The 12,427-nt window shown below is 36.1% G+C and overlaps 2 protein-coding genes across 2 annotated transcripts; both read right to left on the bottom strand.

Annotated features, from left to right (window-relative positions):
* Positions 1 to 5,662: 5,662 nt before the first annotated feature.
* Positions 5,663 to 6,637, bottom strand: LOC139494134 (uncharacterized). The gene has a single exon (XM_071282311.1). It carries the CDS (start codon positions 6,635 to 6,637, stop codon positions 5,663 to 5,665), a length of 975 nt encoding a protein of 324 aa, XP_071138412.1.
* Positions 6,638 to 6,720: 83 nt separating this feature from the next.
* On the bottom strand, positions 6,721 to 12,148 carry LOC139495459 (uncharacterized). Its single transcript, XM_071283737.1, has 2 exons — positions 12,060 to 12,148; positions 6,721 to 11,690 (listed from the first exon to the last, which is right to left on the bottom strand). The coding sequence occupies exon 2, from the start codon at positions 11,572 to 11,574 to the stop codon at positions 6,721 to 6,723; it is 4,854 nt and encodes a 1,617-aa protein (XP_071139838.1). The 5' UTR covers positions 11,575 to 11,690; positions 12,060 to 12,148.
* Between the last annotated feature and the right edge of the window lie 279 nt (positions 12,149 to 12,427).

Here is a 12,427-nt window from a genome sequence, read left to right as displayed (position 1 = left end):
GATATCAAAAGGATTATTTAAAGTCAAACGCACATGACTGTCAAAAATGAAAGGACAATGCTACGGCAATAAATGGAAAACGACAAAAGACAAACAACGATCGCAAAATAAGTGAATAAACAGCAAAACAAGTTTACAATCGCCCGATAGACGATAATAGTATAAGTAATGGACTATTTCACAACAAAATCAAATCTTGAGAGCCGGGTCAGACGTGATTTTTTTTTTACACTGATGGACTACCGTTACGCTAAAATATTTGTATTAAAACATTTACCGACTGTATCAACCTTTGAAGTGTTTGTTTTAAACATTTAACGACTGTGTCAACCTTTTATAAGTTGTAATAAACATTTAATGACTGTGCCAACCTTTAGAAAGTTGTAACAAACATTTAACGACTGTCCCAACTCTAAAAACGTTGAGACAAACATTTTTTGACTGCATCAACGTCTGAAAAGTTGACACAAACAAATTTTAACTGTCCCAACTATTAAAAGGTTGGGACGGACATTATGCAACTGCCACAACTATTAGAAAGACTGTAATAAATATATTTTGACTGTGACAACACCGTAAACCACTGCAACAGTTCTGAAATGACTGATGGTAGCATTTTTTGACTTTCACAACCCGTAGAAAAGTTGGGACAGACATAAATGAACTGTTGCAACGAAATATGACAGATTAGACAGTCATTACTTGTCTTTTACAGACTAAGACAGTCGTACAACGACTGTTACTGGTATGGACAGTTGTTTTTTCGTCCAGTAGTGAGTGGTGAAGACTTGTATCATGTCGGGATTTGGGTAACTCGTTATTACAGAATATTCCGTGAATATTCAATTATCAATTAATTGAATATATATGCTAATGCCAGTAATTGGATAGTTTTTGCCAAGTTTTGGGTATCCAATTTGCACAAATCTACTGTACAATGGATACAAATTGTTAACTTTATATAATGCATTGTTATTGCAGCAAACTCTGAATTTGTGAGGCATACTAGGGCTAGCAGGTCAGTTTTGCTGGGCTAGTAGTTCTTCCAACAGGGCTATTGAAATCATCAAGCAAAAATAAAAAAAATCCCTATTAGCCCAATATAAATTTTGTACTAAAAGAGTTATCTCCCCTTAAATTGCTCATTTAAACAAAATTATATTACAAAACCATAAACGTTGATATTTGTTACAATATTTTGAATAATACAATTACTTAACAAGCGTTCATTACATGAGGAAACAGTCTAACCATTACATTGCTGTGCAGTCATGTTAAAACACACCTAGCAGGTCTAATCGATAGAGAAAAAAAAATCAATATTATTTACCTACGAAACAGTGTTGAACCCCAAACGCCCCAGCCATTTTATGATAGCTGAATAATAATCCCCAGTCAGTATACGCTCTAGATAGATTTGAAGTCTAAGGTACGGAATATTTGATTTGAGGGGACAGTCTAAGGTATTTGAGAGAATATAATCCGACTCTGATTTTTGCATTAAATAAAAATAAAAGATTAACTAAATATATATATGTATTATTTAGAAACAACCCCTGGATGATGTTCCAGATTAAATTGATAAGGATAATGATGAAGATGACCTTCATACTGACACTGGTGATGATCCTGAGCCTGATACCATTATTGCTAAAAGAGATGATACCACAGCAGAAATCACTGATGTAAGGTACTTTGGCAATCTAGTATTTAGCTGGTATTTAAGACATGAATCATGTGGATTTCACCAACAAATAACTAATACTTTAATATTTCCCATTTTCATAGTACAGTAGTACAAAAGTCTATTGTTGACATGTCTAAACCAGAACCACAAGTTTTGTTGTACACTCATACTATATCAATTACTAAGTTTTGGCAAACATTAGTGGGTACCTTAATTGATTTGATGGAAACATTGATTGATTGATTGTTGGTTGCTTAACGTCCAGTGGCAAATATTTCATGCATATTCAGGACGAGAACAAGTTCACAATAAATACAATAGGTAGGTTGATACAATAGTGGCCAACTGGGATGATGGTCGGAGAAATTTGGACTGCCACTGGAAAATGAGGGTATATTGGATAAGGACAGAAATTTTGCCTTGCAACAGGCCACCTACGGACCCCTCAAAGAGTTGTTGCAAGGGTTCTTAACGTGCAGAGAGCGTGGCACTCTCTTTACACGAGGCATCGGATTTAACGTCCCCTTCTGACCGGACGTGACTGCAAACTTGATACATCCCGCACAGCCAAACGGACGCCCCACTTCGGCAAGCGTTTTACTGCCGGTCGGGAGAAGACCAAGTGACCATATTTCTATACCCCAGTCACCCTTGGGGATTTTGATGGAAACAAGTTTAGTTCATTGGCAAATAATGTATGTCTCGTCTAAGCTACTTAATGGGTATTTCTTTACTTTCAAGTCAGCTGATTTTGGTTAATCATGAAATTCAATATCATAATACAAAATAAAGGGATACATAGTAATGTATGGACAAAACCGCACGCAATATAGATGACGACGTCAGTATGTATATTAATGAAATTTATCCTGCTGAACTTACTTTAAATAAAGCTAATACTAATAATGACCACTGCCCTTTCCTCGATCTTGATATCTATATCACTAACGGAAAGCTGAATACTAAAATTTATGATAAAAGGGATGATTTTTCATTTCCTATCGTTAATTATCCGTTTTTAGATGGTGACGTTCCCTTATCACCATCTTACGGTGTTTATATATCTCAACTTGTACGATTCGCTCGTGTTTGTAACAATGTTTTAGATTTTAACGAGAGAAATTTATGTATTACTGAAAAATTATTACACCAGGGTTTTCGATATCACAAACTAGTCAAAACTTTTACTGAATTTTATCATCGGTATAAAGACATCATTCGTAAATATAGCTCAACATGCAGACTTTTCATACGTTCAGGTATTTCACATCCAATTTTTTATGGAAATATTCTTTATAAAGCACAAAGGTGTCAGTATTCACCTCAGAAACTTACAAAACCTTTAAATAGACTGATTAAGAAGGGATATAATTACGATACTGTTGTCAAGTCATTAAAGATTGCATATTTTGGCGTTAATATTGAGTCTCTGATAAGGTCTTTGCGTCGGAACTAAAGACATTTATTCTAAAAACAGTTGTTGGCATGACACGGGTTATGTTCTTATATATGTTATGATGGTATGATACTAAACCCCTAACGGGAAGGATTGTGCCTGATGTTCATATGATGAAATCATAATCTTTCAGTCAGTTTAATTGAAGTCTGGAGCTGGCATGTCAGTTAACTGCTAGTAGTCTGTTGTTATTTATGTATTATTGTCATTTTGTTTATTTTCTTTGGTTACATCTTCTGACATCAGACTCGGACTTCTCTTGAACTGAATTTAAATGTGCTTATTATTATGCGTTTATTTTTCTACATTGGTTAGAGGTATAGGGGGAGGGTTGAGATCTCACAAACATGTTTAACCCCGCCGCATTTTTGCGCCTGTCCCAAGTCAGGAGCCTCTGGCCTTTGTTAGTCTTGTATTATTTTTATATTAGTTTCTTGTGTACAATTTGGAAATTAGTATGGCGTTCATTATCACTGAACTAGTATATATTTGTTTAGCTGAAGGACGCCTCCGGGTGCGGGAATTTCTCGCTACATTGAAGACCTGTTGGTGACCTTCTGCTGTTGTTTTTTATTTGGTCGGGTTGTTGTCTCTTTGACTCATTCCCCATTTCCATTCTCAATTTTAAATATACAAATGATAAATAAACAGGGATTTTATTCTTCATCTTGACAGCCCATGTCCATCTTTCTATATACAAAGTCAAGACAGCCCTATAACGTCGACGAATTAGTAATATTGCTAAAAATAAACCACAGTTCACTTTCTTTCTCCCCTACCGCCTCAGAGTATCACTTAAAAAATTGCAGCAATTTTGTTAAAAACAACTTTTAAATTGAGTGGGGTTTTTTTTCAGAGAGGAAACGGGGATGAAGAATCAGAAGACAATGATGCAGCATTATCACAAGATTAAGATTGCTCTCAGGAGCAGGAATGTCCAAATTTAATACAGGTGAAGAATCTGAAAGAAATTTTGGATAAATGAGAGTACAGCTATAATATAGAAAAAAAATACATGGCAAAATCCGTATCATACTGATGTGCTGTTGTTATACATGTATAATGTCAACTTTCATGGAAGACATTTTATTACTCCTGATGTGAACAATACATTCATATACTAATTAATATTCTTATTAATAGATTTTTCTTTTGTTTTAGATGATAAAATTATGCCCCAAAACGTTTTGTTGTATTCCTATTAAGACTAAGGCTATAATATTTGGGGCTGTCAATTCCAGGGGAAGTTAGCAGCCAGGCTTTTGAGGGCCTTCTATACTGAAAAGGAACTGGGGGATGCAAATCCCTTTGTGACCTCAGAAATGGTGCTGTTATTATAAGGCCATAATAGGTAAGCTATCCACTATAGCAACTTAGGTTAGGGTCCTTGCATACTTTTGTTGATTGCTAAAATAAAAATCAAACTGCATTTGTGAAATGCCAGACTTAATTAATTGTTTGCTGTTCCCCTACTTAAGGATAACAAATATTGTTAGGTAGGTAGGAACATATCTTTCTTTTTTAGTAAAACAAATTAAATATTGTTAGGTAGGTAGGAACATATCTTTCTTTTTTAGTAAAACAAATTAAATTGTGGTTAAGTAGGATACTTTACGAAATTACTCTAATTATAATTTGCAACATTTTTAGTATTTGACTTTTATGTATTTTCGATAATGCAAATGCTGCATAAAAATAGAAACACTTTAACATACATAGATTGATTGATTGTTGGTTGCTTAACGTCCAGTGGCAAATATTTCATGCATATTCAGGACGAGAACAAGTTCACAATGAACACAATTGGTAGGTTGATAAAATACAACAATAAAAGTGTAGTTTTCTAGCTTAAAATTGACATAGTTGAGCAAGTTTAGTAGATACAAAAAACAGCATTTAACAACTTCAAAATCAAATTAAATAAATGAATGTGTTATGAAATATTCAAACTTGACAAATGCTTGAACAGAAACACTAGAAATATAGCTCAGACGGGGTTCCTTACTCAAAATATCATAGGAAAAATGTATGTAAATACTTTGCTCTAGAACTTCATAATTAACTTAATTGCATCAAAAATAAATATGCACATACAAAATATAAACCTTAGTAATAAATATTTAACTTACATAGTGGTTTGCCATAAACGGATGGTTAAGCTACTCGCTAGATAAAGATTAACATTGGTCCAATGTCATTGTGGTTCACAATTCAAAACAGGAAACAGGATATCAACAAAATAAAAGTGAAAGTGAAAGTGAAAGCAACTTTAAAGTGAAAGTGAAAGTACAATCACATAAGGTCAAAATGAAAGTAAACAATTAAATTTCTCAAAAATAAAGTGATTAATTTACTGATAATAAGTATGATATACAAACAGAACACTCCCCGTCTGATATGAAAAATATCACCACATTCATAAAAAGAAAAGTATGACCTTCAATACATATAAACCCTCAAAAATTAGTTTAACTAACTAATGTCAATAATACAGACAAAAACTCAATAATATCAGTCTTTTACAATGCATTGCGACACAAAAGAACAGTTTGTGTGATTGGTCGCACATATACACGAACTTGTCCGTCTCTGATTGTTCTTACTAACACTTTCCTAACTAAATTGTCTTTACTAGGAAATATATGTTCAATAAGTCCTATTGGCCAAAGGTTTCTGTGTTGATCACCATCCTTGAGAATAACGGTATCACCTTCTTTAATGTTCTCCTGAGTTTGTTGCCATTTTCGTCGAGATTGCAACGTTTGTAAGTACTCGCGACGCCACTGAGTCCAAAACTGTTCAGCTAGTACTTGAACGAATTTCCATTGAGTAGTGTATACATCTCGAATGTTCAAATGACTAAAATCTTCATCACAGTCAATGGTTTTGGTAGTTAGCAGAGCATTTGGCGACAAAACACACGGTGAATCAGGGTCTGATGAAATTGGAATTAATGGACGAGAGTTCATGATGGCCGTTGTTTCCGCCATAAAGGTGCACAGAACCTCGTGTGTTAGTTTGTTGTGTCTTGCATCATAAAGAATAGAGTCAATAATGCGGCGAGCAATGCCTATGAGTCGTTCCCACGAGCCTCCCATATGTGAAGAATATGGGGTGTTGAACTTCCAAACAGTACCTTTTTCGTTAAGAAAGGTTTTCAAAGTTCTATCTTCCACACATATTGCAGGAATTCCAAGTTCATTCGCTGCTCCAACGAAATTTGTCCCTCGGTCGGAAAAGAATTCCTCAACTTTGCCTCTTAATGACACGAACCGTCGTAGCGCATTAATAAAAGATGAGGTGCTCATCTCTTCAATAACCTCAATGTGTACAGCTCTAGATGACATACATGAAAATAGTACAGCCCATCGTTTTGAGTTGACGCTTCCTCCACGAGTTCGTCTAGTCACAATGTCCCAAGGACCAAAACAATCCACTCCGACGTAAGTAAAAGGTGGGCACGATTTCAGTCGTTCCTCCGGTAAATCAGACATTTTTTGAGTCATAAGGTTACCACGAAATCTACGACACAATACACATTCGGAAATAACAGTGTTAACTAGGCGCTTAAGACCAATTATCCAATATCTGCACTTCTGATACTGCCTTCCGTTAAATGACGTCCTTGATGTTTTATTTGTTTGTGATAATGTAAGACAATAAGTTTGGCGAAGTGATGACTACCAGGAATAAGTATCGGATGTTTCTCACCAAGTGTCAAATCTGAATGTTTGAGTCTACCTCCTACTCTAACCACACCGTGTTCATCAACAAACGGATCTAATTTCAACATTGAGCGTTCCTTTGAAATTGGTTTGTGTTCGTTCAAATTGTAAATTTCCTTTTCAAAAATCTCATTCTGAATTTGACGAATTATAAAAGATTCGGTCTCCTTTTGAAATTTTGGACTATCTTTGTCTTCAGACACTTTTTGACTAGAACGTTTTGATTTCCAAGTACGTACAAAATGTCTCAAAAACGAAACTGCCCTAATGAGAGCTTTCAAACTTGAAAAATTCGTAAAACGATGACAACCGATCTCTGGATTTCGAATAACTGTTTTCTTAGATAATACTAAAGGACGAATTTCCTTGTCCTCAGTTGGTGTTACTAACGGATAAGATTTGTCTTCAATCATAACATCATGTGATGATAAACATGTCGGACCTGTTATCCATCTAGTGACAAGAATCATATCTGGTGAGCTTGAAAATCTAGTTCCGGCATCAGCTGGATTCTGATCAGTTGATATGTAGGACCACTGAGACGGATTTGACGTTTTGTGAATTTTATCAACACGATTTGTGACGTAAGTGAAAAATCGTCTTTTGGTATTGCTAATATATCCTAGGACAACTTGACTGTCCGTGTAGTAATGACAAGTCTCCGGTAAAAGCTTCATGTTGTCGCAAATGACTTCACCTAACTCAGCGCCAAGAACAGCAGCACAAAGTTCCAATCTAGGAATTGTGTGACCTTTCAGAGGTGCTAGTTTTGTTTTTCCCATCAGAAAACCTAAAGATGCATTTCCAGTCTCATTAACGGATTTCAAATAGGCAACTGAAGAAATTGCTTGTTCGGAAGCATCACAAAAAATATGAATCTCAAGATAGTGCGCTGTCGACACTGACTCAGGAGTAATCATTCGTGGAATTTCAAAATTGCCAAGAGATTTCAAAGACTCAAGCCAAAGGTTCCATCTATCAGCATGTTCAGAACTTAACGGTTCATCCCAGTCAGTTCCAGGTGGAACTACTTCACGGAGAAGAATTTTACCGCTAATCACAATAGGTGATACGAAACCCAAAGGGTCAAACAAACTGTTTATTGAAGATAGGAGTCCTCTTCGTGTTATAGGTTTGACATCATTATTTACATGAAACACAAAATTATCGGAATGAAGATCCCATGTTATACCTAGACTTTGTTGAGTAGGTAATATATCTGAACACAAGTCCAACTGTTTCAAGTCTTTACCTAGGTCATCACTGGGGAAAGCTTTCATGACGTCAATATCGTTCGACACAATCTTGTGAAATCTTATATGTCCATTTGTCTTTAAATCGTTTTGAGTTTTCTTAACAAGATCGATTGCTTGTTCTTTGTTGGTGAATGAAGTGAGACCATCGTCCACATAAAAATCATTACATACGAAAGCACGTACGTCTTCATCGGAAGTTGCAACAGCTTGTCGAAGGCCGTAAGAAGCCACGGCAGGTGAAGGCGTGTTACCAAACACATGAGATGTCATACGATATTCGATGAGAGGTTTAGAAAAGTCATTATCCTGGTACCAAAAGAATCTAAGGTAGTCTCTGTGATGATTTGACACTCTGAACTGGTAGAACATTTGCTCAATGTCTCCAGTTATAGCAATAGCATTTTTACGAAATCGCATAAGAATTCCAACTAGGTTATTTGTAAGATCTGGTCCTGACATTAATAGACTATTTAACGACACATCTCCGTACACTGCAGACGAGTCAAATACTCCCCTAATTTGGTCTGGTTTTTTATGATGATAAACCCCGAAAAGCGGAAGGTACCAACATTCTCCTGAAATAACTTTAGGTGCAATTTCTGCTGCACCGCTGTTCAACACTTTCTCCATAAATGTCATGAAATGTTCACGTTTCGTTTGATTCTTACGCAAACTAGTGTCAAGTATCTGTGCTCGTTTCCAGGCTTGTGAGCGGTTGTTTGGAATAGGTGGTTTTGGTTGTTTGAATGGCAATGGCGCTGACCAATGACCAGTGTCATCCTTTCTAAAATCAGTATCCATCAAACTAAGAAATTGTCTATCTTCAACAGAAAGTCCTACTTTGTTGTCATTTGTTGTCCTGATGAAAATGTCATCTTTGAGATCACTTATCTCTATGTTGTTCTCGCAAAGAGGGAACGTGGTGCATCGTCCATCGTTGAGAACATGAGTTTGACGCACACTGATTTTGTTTGGAGCATGTACTTTGCCCAAGCACACTTCTCCTATTACCACCCATCCAAGTGCTAATCTTTGAGCGAAAGGTTCACCTTTATCTCCAGTAATTTGTTCTTGCACATGATGAATCTCAGGTATATCTCGACCAATCAAAAGTTCAACCTTGATGCTCGGATCAAGAGGAGGTAAGTATGATGAAATACGATGAAGGTGTGAGTAGGCAGATGCAACTTCTGGAGTCGCAATCTCCGGTAATTCACTGGGAATAGAATCGCATTCAATTACGTCTTGTAATTCGAATGTGGATTTTCCATCAATTGATCGAACGCATATACTGTCAGCAACTCGACACTTCATGGTCGAATTACCATTACACGAAGACATGTTAAATTGTGCATGTTGTCCTTGAATTCCAAGGTCATCAAAGAGTTCTGGAGTAATCAAAGTGCGGTTACTTTGATCGTCTATGGCAGCATAGACTCTCGTCGACTTCTCCGGGGAGTTTGGTAAGTATACATCTACTAGAACGGTCTTTCCACAGGACCGACCAACCCGGATGTCACCACAAAGAGTGGTACATTTGACAGTTACATTGTCCTCACTATGCTCCCCGCCATCAGCTGTGAGAGGCTTTTCATTATCGGCTTGTGTGCGATTTTGAGTATATCGGTCTATATGCATTGCTGTGGCATGACGTTTGTTTCCACATACGGCACATTTTACATTAACTGTACAATTGGAGGCGAAATGTTCATTTGTTTCACAGCATTTAAAACAAATTCTCTTTTCGCGTAGAAACTTCTGACGATCTTGTATTGGATATTTCCTGAATCCACGACAGTCGTTGAGGGTATGTCCTGCCTTGTGTAGTGGGCACCGAACTGAACTTTCGGAAGAAACGTCTAGTCTCCTAGATATCACTGACGAACGTTGTTTAGAATTCGTAGTTGAATTGACACTATTGTATGAAAAGGCAGGATCATTACGAATTTCACACATGTCTCGAATATAACTAACAAACAGACTGAATGGAGGAAAAGCTATGTCATGAGACTTCTTGTAAGACGAAGCACGAGTAGTCCATTTCTCTTGCAGAAAGTAAGGTAACTTGGCAACAATCGGATTTATACCGGAGGAGGAATTGTAGTAGCTAAGCAGTGTTGTGTACTTTGGATTTAACATAGATGATTCAATTTCAGTAAGTATGTCCAAAAGATCATATAGTTTTACACAGTCTTTGTTTGTAATTGTTTGAAATGCATTTAACTTACGTTTCAGTGCGCTTTCAATCATTTCAGGCCTACCGTATCTTTCTTGTAGACGATCATATATTCTTTGTAGACCTCTAGGCGGATCATGAGCATTAGCAGCACGGATGATTTTTGCAAATTTGGAAGATTCTGTACCCAACCATTTGACCAATAAATCCATTTCTTCAAAGGGTGTTACGCCAAGCTCTCGTGTTACACTTTGGAATGATGCTCTCCATGATTCGTATGCTTCCGGTTTATCATCAAAGTTTGTGAATCTTGACAGCAGAAAGTCTTTTCTGTACATAAATCGAGTTATGTCTGTCATGGCATCATGTAGTAGAGAATTTGTAGAAGTAGCTTTTGTCTGTACAGGATATTGTGATAAAGATGGTTGAATGTTTGGTTGGCTAGATAGTGATGTGAAAACTGTATTTACAACACTTGGAATTTGAGGAACACTTGTCAAAACTGTATTTACAATACTCGGAATTTGAGGAACACTTACAGCTGCACTAAAGGCCTGAGAAGCAGATGAAGCAACCACAGGAATGTTTGGTTGTTGATTTAACCATGATGCAACTGGTTCTTGAAAATGCACATTATGGACATAATTACTAATGTCATCCTTCTTTTCGCACACTTCAGAAATTATATCCTGTTCTTGATCACCTTGTTCAAGTATACGCACCTCAGTTTCAGCTGCTGCAACTTTACTCTCCTGTTTCACAATGTTTATGTCAGCTTCAATTGCTGCTTTTTGTTTCATAAGTTCGCCTTCCTTTCTAACAAATTCAAGTCTCACTTTCTCGGCTTCTGCCTTTGCCCGCTTACTACTTGCTTTTGAACTTCCATTTGAGCTACTTACTTGTGATAATTGTTCAACTAAGTCAGCTTTCTTTTTCTTAATTTCAGAGTTCACTTTTCTGTATGTTGAAACACATGTCACAAAATATTCATTATAATCACTTATCAACTGTTGTGATTCAATTGTATCAGCTCTTGTTATGAAACTTTTGTATTCTTCGGACCGACGACAAAAGTTTTTATAGCGACTGTCAATATCTGTATTTAACTGTCTTAATGTTTCTAATGTGTTGCTAGAAGGAACAATTATCATAAGATCTTCGATTTTAGACCAAATCTTCTCACATTTTTCGCGCAGTTCGTTACTCTGGTCGTCAAACATGGTTTGTCCTTTAGGTGTAAACTTTCGGTCACGCTTCTCACGCGTTTCAGACATAAATTTACACTATCTTTTTACTATTCCGCAGAGGTGCTCAGCAGATAGATAACCATAAACACCGTTGCTCATATTAAAGTTTATTCATAAAGACAACTGTGTATGCAGGTAAAAAGCTGCAACAAGAATGAAAATACCATATAATATTTGGAAAGGCTATTATATTGAACCAAAAATACAACAATAAAAGTGTAGTTTTCTAGCTTAAAATTGACATAGTTGAGCAAGTTTAGTAGATACAAAAAACAGCATTTAACAACTTCAAAATCAAATTAAATAAATGAATGTGTTATGAAATATTCAAACTTGACAAATGCTTGAACAGAAACACTAGAAATATAGCTCAGACGGGGTTCCTTACTCAAAATATCATAGGAAAAATGTATGTAAATACTTTGCTCTAGAACTTCATAATTAACTTAATTGCATCAAAAATAAATATGCACATACAAAATATAAACCTTAGTAATAAATATTTAACTTACATAGTGGTTTGCCATAAACGGATGGTTAAGCTACTCGCTAGATAAAGATTAACATTGGTCCAATGTCATTGTGGTTCACAATTCAAAACAGGAAACAGGATATCAACAAAATAAAAGTGAAAGTGAAAGTGAAAGCAACTTTAAAGTGAAAGTGAAAGTACAATCACATAAGGTCAAAATGAAAGTAAACAATTAAATTTCTCAAAAATAAAAGTAATTAATTTACTGATAATAAGTATGATATACAAACAGAACATACTAGAGGCCATCTGGGACAGAAATTTTGCCTTACAACAGGCCACCTACGGACCCCTCAAAGAGTTGTTGCAAGGGTTCTTAACGTGCAAAGAGCGCGGCACTCTCTTAAA

The sequence above is a fragment of the Mytilus edulis genome, chromosome 11 (genome assembly GCF_963676685.1).
Source record: "Mytilus edulis chromosome 11, xbMytEdul2.2, whole genome shotgun sequence".
Taxonomy (NCBI): Eukaryota; Metazoa; Mollusca; class Bivalvia; order Mytilida; family Mytilidae; genus Mytilus; species Mytilus edulis.
The sequence above is the reverse complement of the archived record's forward strand: the minus strand, read 5'-3'. Positions and strand labels throughout refer to the sequence as shown.

Coding starts and splice junctions, on each gene's coding strand:
- LOC139494134 (XM_071282311.1), bottom strand. CDS start 6,637: ATGTCTGATTTACCGGAGGAACGACTGAAATCGTGCCCACCTTTTACT.
- LOC139495459 (XM_071283737.1), bottom strand. CDS start 11,574: ATGTCTGAAACGCGTGAGAAGCGTGACCGAAAGTTTACACCTAAAGGA.